The sequence below is a fragment of the Neophocaena asiaeorientalis genome, unplaced genomic scaffold (assembly GCF_003031525.2).
Source record: "Neophocaena asiaeorientalis asiaeorientalis breed wild unplaced genomic scaffold, Neophocaena_asiaeorientalis_V1.1 scaffold142, whole genome shotgun sequence".
NCBI lineage: Eukaryota > Metazoa > Chordata > Mammalia > Artiodactyla > Phocoenidae > Neophocaena > Neophocaena asiaeorientalis.
The window spans coordinates 1,767,720-1,777,673 of record NW_020174563.1 but is presented as its reverse complement, the minus strand read 5'-3'; the positions used below and the strand labels follow the sequence as shown (position 1 = coordinate 1,777,673).

Genomic DNA, 9,954 nt, shown 5'->3' with positions numbered 1-9,954 from the left:
GGGGGTAAAAAAAAAAAAAAAAAAAAAAAAAGATTTAGATGAGAGAGAAATTCTACCACCCACAGATCCTCAGTGAAAGAACTAGTCACAAGTCTGCCTCAGGAAAAACACTGAATCCACGGGAGAAGAGTAGGATATAAAAACCAATGGCACTGACTGCGGAACCCCTATTGGTAAAAGAATGCAAAACGCTCTCCAGTGTGGACAGCTTCTTCCCCAATTTGTTTGTCTCTAGAAGGTCTCACCGAATTATACAATCTGTTCACTCACTAACTTGACAGAAAAAATGCAGTACTTGTTTCTCCCTGAGTTCAACAGAAATAAGTTATAAATTTATTAGCTAAATACGTTATTCATTTTATTCACTCACAATGTGTGTGTGTGTGTGTGTGTGTGTGTGTGTGTGTGTGTGTGTGTGTATGGGAGGGGAGGATGGGTAGGAAGGAGAGGGGGAGAAAGAGGCAAGCGAGTACAAGCACCTACCACATGCCGTGCACTGTTTAGGAGCTGAGGATAATCGGTGAATAAAACAGACCAAAGTTCCTCCCTTCGTGGAGTTTATATTCCAAGAGAGGCAGACAATCAACTCCACACACATATATAGAAAGGTTGATGAGTGACAAAGAGAAGAACAACACAAGGAAGGGGAGAGCCAGTGCTAGAGCTGGAAGTTTAGCTGGGACTTGGCATCAGTAATGTCCTGGCAGGAAGAGCCAGCAAAGTCAAAGTGTAACTGAAAAGAATTTTACAAAGAGATGACGCACAACGATGGGCCTGAGCGAACTAACAGAGAGGCATGCAGGACAGTTACTACCCTGGGACAGTGGGGCCAAGGGAAGGCACAGGAGGAGCTGGAGTCACAGAATGGGGCCTGGGCCGGGTGGAGCCCAGCAGCAGGGTTAGACCACAGCTTGCAGGAGGGAGCGGGGTAACCCCGACCTACTCCTCCTCCCACCCCTCCACCCATCTCCGCACAGGACCTCCCATTTGCTGGACCCAATCAGAGGGCCAAGGGCAAAGAAGCAGGACTCCTAAAGTCGACAGTGATCATGGGCCCAGGGCACCAAGCAGGGCAGAGAACAGCCGTGGAGGAGCAAACCAGTGCAGGCAGCAAGAGAGGGCCTCAGTCGGAAGGTTCTGCTGGAGTAGAGACCTGGGGAGGGAGGGCGAACCCTGGAGTAAAGCCTTACAGGCAGAGGTGCCAGAACACCCACCCAGGCCCAAGGCAGCTTTGAGGGACAGCAAGAAGGCCAGTGAGGCTGGAGAGAGGCAGGTAGGGAAGGACTCTGTCTTTCACTCTAAGTGAGAAGACCTGGAAGCAAATGCATGTTTTGAGCAAAGGACATCAACCCACTGATGCTTTAGAAAGATCCCTGGGGCAGGGACTGTAGGGACAAGGGTGGGATCTGAGTCAGGAGGCTGTTTTAATAGTGCATGTAGGAGACGAGGGTGGCTTGGACTGGGGTGGCAACAGTGAAGGTGGTGATAAGAATATTTACTCAAAGCCTAGAATTTTGAGGAGAGTGTTAAGTGGGTTGAATAAAAGTGCTTCTCTTTTTAAGATTTTCTTCTTTTAGATAACTGAAAACATGCAAATGTCTTTAACCAGGGATTTACTATGTACACTTAGTAACATGCAATAAAGTGCATGCATTAAACTTGGCATGTAAAGTAATTTATCTTTTATGGGAAGTAACTTAGTATATATCAATAGGCTCAAAAATGTTAATATACTTTCACCCATTAATCCCACTTCCAAGAATCCTATGGTAATAAAGTGATGTCATTAAATATAAATGCACAATACAGCATTATTTATAATAGTCAAAACCTGGCTGCTATAACTAAGGATAAATTTAAGGTTGTCAGGGAGAACAGATTGACTGCATGGCTTTCAGGATGTCTTCCAAAAGTTTTATAAGTTTGAGTGATTTTATTTGTTTTCGCAACCAGGCTTTTGGTAAAGATAAAATAGTAGAGATTTTAAAACAGCATTCTTTGCACCTTGAATGATGTGTTGCCAATGTGAGATACATAAATTTGTCATTAATCCAGGCAGAAATTAGGTTTAAGGTCCACTCATGAAAACAAAAGCATTATTTTAATAGAGGACATTTCAGACCAAAGACACAGTGTTTGGTCAAAAGTGTTTACGGGGGTCACAGGGGAGAAGAATTGTAAATAAAGCTAAAAAATCAGTTTGTGATCGGGCTATGAAGGTCCTTAAATGCCAGGATAAAGAGTCTGCATTTTATTCTGTAGTTTCAAGGACACTTAAAAGATTTTCTCAACAGAAAAAAACATTTATAATAATTTTTTTAAAAAGTAACTAAAATTAATCTGGCAGCAATAATGCAGTATTTCACAGAATTTGAGTTGGAAGAGTTCCTGAAAGGCTTCCGATTCAATTCCCTTTAAGGATGGAATGCAGGAGGTTCCCAAAGGCAGGGAGACTAAAGGACAGGCTGCTGCAGTGATTTGGATTGAGGTGGTGCAGAGCAGAACAGGTACTGTAGAAGACGCAATAAGGAAGAAGGGCGTTGAGTCTTAAAGTTCATGTTCATATAGTTTCATACTAAAATGTAAGACAGCTAACAATTTCAACCACAAGAGCTGGACTCTGCCCACAAACACTTTAGTTTCTCATCTTGAGAAGTCACTGGCAAACTATGTAGGCAGTTTGGAACAGGATGTGTATCTATCAGCTTCCTTTAATAAAACACATGGTACAAGATTATTCTGCTTAATCCCTTGGCATTAAGAGCAGACTCTGTTACCTTCAAAACTCCAATTCCATTCATGAAATTATCTCAACCCTATTTACTTAGTATTTACATAAAATGTAGTTTTATTTATCTACACCAATCTTTCAGAAAATAACGTCTATAATTTCTGAACATAATTTCTATACATAATTGTTTAAAACCCACTGACTTTTACTGTAGATATATGAAATAGAATTGTCAGATCACAGTCAGATATTTCAAAGTTTCCCAGATGACACTGTCCAAAATGAAATCACTCTTGCGGTACTGAGTATCATGTATGTCTCTAAGAGCACAAATGATGCATGCCGTCATTTATGAGTGACATGTCATACCAATGATCTGAACCAAGAGATCTGACTCAAGGTTTAAAAGAAAAAAACAATGTAATTTGGTTGTAGTTCTCATATAATTTCTTTCTTTGGTCCAAGTCAAAGAAATTAATCCTTATATTTCATCTCACTCTGTACAGTTTCTGTATCTTTTAAATGTTGTTAGTATCTCTGCTTAGTTTTGATAGTTTTTGGTGAGGATGGTATTTTAAAAGCCCATTGATGGTCACAGTTGCATAGCTCTGTGAATATACTAAAAGCCACTGAATGGTATATTCCACATACGTGAATTCTAGGCTTATGTGAATTATGTCTAATGAAGCCGTTATTATTTAAAAAGCCCATTGAGGATGAAGAGCCTTAAGTAATAAAATATTCTTGCTTGCAATTAATAATCAAAATGACTTGACTGCTGTCCTTCCCAAAGCTATCATCACTCATATAAATACGTGTTTGTTGAACTGAAGTAAAGGGATGCCCAAGGTATACCTGGACAGATACAGAACAATTATGTTCAGTTTACTCTAATATTAACATTTCTTCACATTCCCTGGGCACACATAAACTAGATCATGATTAAAATCAGTAGTTAATCATAAACTCATAGACAACTCAGCTGATTATATTTTAGTGGAGTTATTTATAAACACATCATAGCTAAAGTCTAAAGCAACTGTTAAGAGTCTTAAGTCTAAGGAACATGATAACTGTTTAATTTATAAAGTAATCAATAATTTTTTCTCAAAACCTAATTTGTGTATTGGATTTTATATTGGGATTTTGTATTTTGTATTGGATTGTATTTTGATTTTTGGAGTATTTATAATTAACTCCTGATAATTCATAACTAAAGGAGAGTAAAGGCACAAAAAATTACCTTTGAAAGAGAGATTAATAATTAGATGAATTCACACATACATTCACAGAATGGCAAAAGACTACCAACCGCTTTATTTTATAGATAGGGAAAACAAGGCTCAGAGAAATTAAATGTTCTGCTCAAAAGTAACAACTAATAAGTGGCAGAACAAGGATTCAAACCCAAGACAATTTGACCACAAAATCCAAGTCTTCTGGGATTCATAAACAGTCTCACTACGTAGCCAAAACGAATTCACAGCCCCAAAAGGTTAACTTTAACTTTTTCAAATACAATTCTGAATTCAAACCCCAAAATTATCTAAACTGTATAGTCAGCCTAAGGGTGAACATCTATGATAATGGGCTGTGTTCAAGAGTGGGGTGTGGGGTGTGTCTTTTTTACCTTTAGCCACGTCACACTCCTTAATCATTCTGAGAAAGTTGGAAATTTCCCTGTCTAGTCTCTGCTGGCATATCTGTGCTTTCTGGAAAAGGAAAAAAGAAGACGACAAAGTTAAACTAGTAAAGGATTTTTACAGTACATATGCTTTAACGTTTCCATCAAAACTTCTACTTCATAGGCTGGTACACCGTAATAATTGAGACATATTCCTAACAGAGAGAAAAGGGTGAGAGAAAACTGCCTTAGAAACTGAATATAACCATTAGTTAATCACGTACAGATTAATAAAAATAAATCTCTAAATTTTAAATACATTCAATAGGTCAAGCATGTTCCATACAACTGCAGTAATTACTTCTAATAACCCATTACACAATATATATCTGAGGAGTCAGATTTCTGATTTATTCACACTTTTAGTAGCCTTGATTACATTCATTGAGAAATTATAAAATGCACCCATTAAGAATATATTTTAAAAACTGCTTTTGCTTAAAAACTCCAGATGGTGCTAGCATTTGGAAACCGCAAGCTGATTTTCGTTCAGCAATCTAAGTGCACACAGCCCTCACATAATCAGACCAATAAGGACATCTTCTTAGTATGTAAAAGCTTGTAAAAATAAGGGACAGCATTCATTTTTCCTGTAATTTGAAATTTCTACATATTTAGATCCCTAAAAGCAAAACATAAATACAGAGTTTCATGATGTAAGTTGCATCCCATCTTAGTATAGATTTGGAAGTCCAAAATGAAAAAATCAGATAAAACCATTTATTACATTAACAATGTAATTTTGAAGTTAGTTTTATTTAGTTTCCCTTTAAAGGAAACTAAGAAGCAAGAAAATCATCATTGTAAAGTTGGTTGGTTACGGCAATAAGAAAATATTCTGAGAACCTTGACCTTACCAATATTAGGTTCACATTGTTGTAGGTAGGGTAATACATTTAGCCTGTGAATCTTCCCTACTTGGTACTCCTCATCTCAACTGACTCAACTCCCAAACACTTTTGCTCCCCCTAAATCAGACCTAAGTGCCAAGGTGATATAGGTATGCATGCTTTTCACCTTATAAATTTTTCAGTGCTTCTGAAGCTCAGCTCAACCACAGCAGAATTACTCGTGGTACCACACTAGGGACAAGCAATGTTCTCTTTAAAACGTACATTACTCTATTTTGAGAGCTCCAACAACATAAAAATGCAATTCACTTTTTTTTGGGGGGGGGGGGGGGGGGTGGGGGGGGGGAGAGGGAGAGGGAGTATACCTACACTGTGCAATCTGAAACACCACAGAACCTGTATGCTGGATCATTTTTCCAGACATAGCCTGTAAATACACGTTTAAGGCAGGAGAAAAGTCAACTGGGGACCACTGAAAACATGCACTGCGCAACCAAATGTTACCACTCATAATTTATTAATAGAAAATTGTCATTTTCACTCTATACATATTTAATACCCCTGCCCATGTGCGCGGTGCGCCAATGCTGCTGTTTTCTATTTTTTCTCCTATGGTGAAAGTTAGCTGGGTGACAAACAAGCACTGGCTTCATTTGCAGACTGTGAATCAACATCATAGTTCCTGTGGTTACCGTTAAAGATAAGAAACACTATTACATTCATCTTCCCTTGGCATATCTGAGAGTTACTGAAAAAAGTTCCCTTGATCCATAATTTATTTAACAGTTACAATAGGTCAGCTGGAGGAGATCTGATCAACACATACTGTTTTATAGTTGGGTACAAATGTGTGTCGTCTATTCTAAACAATTAATGCCATTTAACTGATGCAAAAAACCCAGAAAGGGGTTATTAATACAATTTTTTAAAACCACATTCTTCAATTTGTTATCATTTCCTTGTAGCAGCTACTGGTTATATTACAAAAGCCTAAAACACTAATTAGGAAGGTTAATGCTTACACATTCTTTGCAGATCCCAGCATGGTGTCTCACTGACTTCTATGCCATGCACCTTATGTCAGGTTTTATTTTATTTTTTTTTTCTTCGCTATGCCGTGCAGCTTGCGGGATGATCTTGGTTCCCTGACCAGGATCAAATCTGTGCCCCTGTGCAGTGGAAGCGTGGACTCCTAACCGCTGGACTGCCAGGGAATTCCCTAGGTTTTAATTTTTATGTACACTACATAACTGAGATCCCACTCGAGCAGTGTTCTAATACCCGAAGTGAGACAGTATTTTAAATCCAGGTTATCTGGCACAGAGCCCAAGAGCAGGCGCACACCCACACACCTGGGCTGCAGAGTCAGAGGCACCCAGGTTGAGTAGCCAGGCCACAGTCAGGACACCGGTCTCCTGCAGCTACTTCTGCCCACCCAGACTTCCGCTGTTGGTTTTGTTTAAGTTGATGTTTAACTACCTTATCAACCCTGACATGAGAAAGTTCAAAAATGTATATCAAGGGGGTGGGCATCTAGGGAGGAGTGGAGAGGGTAGGAGAGAGAGGTCATTCATTCCAGCCTATTTGCCACATACAGACAATCCACATTTGGTTAATTAAGAACCGAAGCATTAGCAGATACAGACTACCACATATAAAATAAACAACAAGGTCCTACTGTACAGCACAGGCAACTGTATTCAATATCCTGTAGTAAACCATAATGGAAAAGAAGAAAAAGAGTGTATGTGTATGTATAACTGAATCACTTTGATGTACACCAGAAACACAACATTGTAAATCAACTATACTTCAATTAAAAAAAAAAAAAAAACCAAAGCAGACTGCCTTCTCAGAAATAAAAAGAAACTAATGATACACACAACATCGCAGGTGAAAGATGATAGGCACCAAAGAGCACATATGATGTGATTCCAGTTAGATGGAATCCTAGAATGGGCAAAGCTGACGATGCCTGTGATGACAGAGCAGATCAGTAGCTGCCTGAGATGGCGTGGAGGGCACTGTCTGCAAGGGGCACCAGAGAGCTTTGTGAGGTGATCAAAATGTTCTACACCTTGATAGGAGTGGTGGTTACACAGGGTATTTGTCAAAACACATCACACTGAAGATGCTAAAACGCCCTCATTTTATTATATAAAAATTGTACCTTAATAATATTGATTTAAACTTTAAAAATAATGGCTGTAAAACCCTGATAACTTTCCTCTGCAGAAAACAGCCAGCACTGCGAGTACTGGTGCCCCGTACTCATCTCCAAATCTTCCTAACTCCAGCCAAATCCACTTCAGGGATAACCCCACACTCCATCTTCCCTCAATCTAAGCCAGTCCACACCACACTGATTCTTTTTGGTACCTGGTGATTTGTAATCTTCTTAATGTTGTATTTTGCATTAGTTATCTACACAAAGTTAAAAAAAAAGAAAGAAAAACGAAACACAATACACGGAGAAAGGCAACTCTCCCTCACGTACTTGTCAGTCCTAGAGTCCCTGTTTTCCCCCTTTCCCAGTCTCAAAGCAACAACTGCTAATAATTTCTCATCTTTCCTGGGATGATCTAACCTATACAAATGTGTGTGTGCATCCCTGCTTTCTTTCTGCCATGCAGAAGCATATCAGATACACCATTTAACACCCTGCCTCTTTCACTTAGCTATAAATCTTAACTGTATCAATATATATATAAATCTGCCTGATTCTTGTATGGGTGTACCACTCTATCAGCTTTGAGTGGATGTACACTCATCTTTCTGCATGCTCACTTTAATTAGAAATCATTTCTTCTTCAGTCAGGAAAGTCTGATATTACTTTCTCATTTGGTTTAAATTTAGCATCATCTGCTCATTATTTCTTATAACACAGGTACAGTTCAGAGCCTATAAGAATCAAGATGTCGTCAACAAAGAAAAACCCCACTCTCCTAGTGCCCCCCTCAAAGCTAAGAGCCTACCCCAACTTGATCCAACAGAACTTTCTACAATGATGAAAACATTCTATATCTGCACTGCCCAAGGTGATAGCCACATGTAACTACTGAGCACTTGAAATGTGGCTAGTTAAAATGAGGAAATAAGATTTTCATTTAACTCCGGTTCATTTAAATGTAAATGTATCTAATAGCTATCATACTGGACAGTGAAGTTCTATACCAATACTTGCTTAAATTTCTCTTCCAATTTTTATTTCTGAAATATTTTCAAGTTGCCATTAAGCCAACAAGTGTAAGGCCAGTACTTCTATGATTTGTCTTACACTTTTCTCCCTGTAGGCCTAACCTCAAGGCAGTGATAGACTGAAGGCTAAGAGAAAATGTTTTAAGTTTTTGGAGACCCTCATTTAGGTGGAGGTAAAGTGGGACCAAAGGCATCATATAACACGGTCATTTTTTCAGTGTGGACATGCCCCCATTCCCCCAATTTCTTATAGATCTACTTACTCGTCCAAAAGCATGTTGAGGAAATGAGGTTAATTTTATGTTAATTCAGGAAGTTTCAGAACATTCCAGTCCTAGAGCTCCTCATTTCCTTTAGAAAGTCTATAGACATCTAGAATAGGTCTATTTCACAAAGTGGTCTGAGTGTTTCCTTGCAACCAAAGAACCCAGGGATCGAGGGCATTTTGGAGCCAGGCTACCACAAGCTACACAGAAACATACAAAGTTCATTTCAGATTTTCTCATTTTTGACCAACCTCCACAAACTGAGACAGAGTCAGAATTCTCATAACTAGCATTCAAATTCTGTTGGACAAAGACAACTGTATAACCTGCAAAACCTCAAGTACTTAACACTGGCTGAAACTCTGACTGACTTCAGGTGCTATAAAATCTGGAAGGCAAAAACCTCAGGGCTTTAAATAACATAATATTCAAATAAAGAATAAAATAAAAGGTACAGCTGTGGCTGATAACCCTTAAATGTGAAAACTGAGCTAAAGAAGAAACATTTTTTCAAGGAAGTTTTTTAATGATATGCAAGTTAGTATGCTTTTATTTTACCTGTAACTTCCATTAAGTAGGTCTTAAAACTACCATAATCCTGGGAAAGAAATTGCTGTGCTTTGTAAGCCCTTCCAGGTTTTATCATTTACCTTATATTGAGGGCGGATAAACAGGGAAGGATTTCTTTTCACTTAGGGAACCTGACCAGAAGTTAAAATATTTAGCACAGCTTTATTTTTTACTTGTTTAACATGATCTTGGCCAGAGATATTTAAACCTTCTTTATTTACCTGAATGTTTTAATGTTATTTAGATGCTGTGGTAGATGTTACTTTTGCAAAGTTCACTGATCTGAAAATTATGTTTACGGCTGTCAGTATATTCGGCCTTAAAAATAGAAGGAGTCTGGTAAAGCTACAGTCAACTACTGGGGAATGTCTTCAACAAAACATGGAAGGGCTCAAATTCTCTAACATTCCATCATTAATTAAGATTAGGGATCAAAAGTGTCAAAATCTTGGGCTTCCCTGGTGGTGCAGTGGTTGAGAGTCCGCCTGCCGATGCAGGGGACACGGGTTTGTGCCCCGGTCCGGGAAGATCCCACATGCCGCGGAGCGGCTGGGCACGTGAGCCATGGCCGCTGAGCCTGCGCGTCCGGAACCTGTGCTCCGCAACGGGAGAGGCCACAACAGTGAGAAGCCCGCGTACCGCAAAAAAAAAAA

At 39.0% G+C, this 9,954-nt stretch overlaps 1 protein-coding gene across 5 annotated transcripts in view; it reads right to left on the bottom strand.

The window, feature by feature from the left end:
* OSBPL1A (oxysterol binding protein like 1A) overlaps positions 1 to 9,954 on the bottom strand; it is a 216,257-nt gene that overhangs the window by 134,794 nt on the left and 71,509 nt on the right. For all 5 annotated transcript variants that reach the window (XM_024757869.1, XM_024757867.1, XM_024757870.1 and 2 more), the window contains one exon: positions 4,362 to 4,443. In XM_024757869.1, coding sequence (XP_024613637.1) covers positions 4,362 to 4,443 — 82 coding nt within the window. The remainder of the gene's footprint in view (positions 1 to 4,361; positions 4,444 to 9,954) is intronic.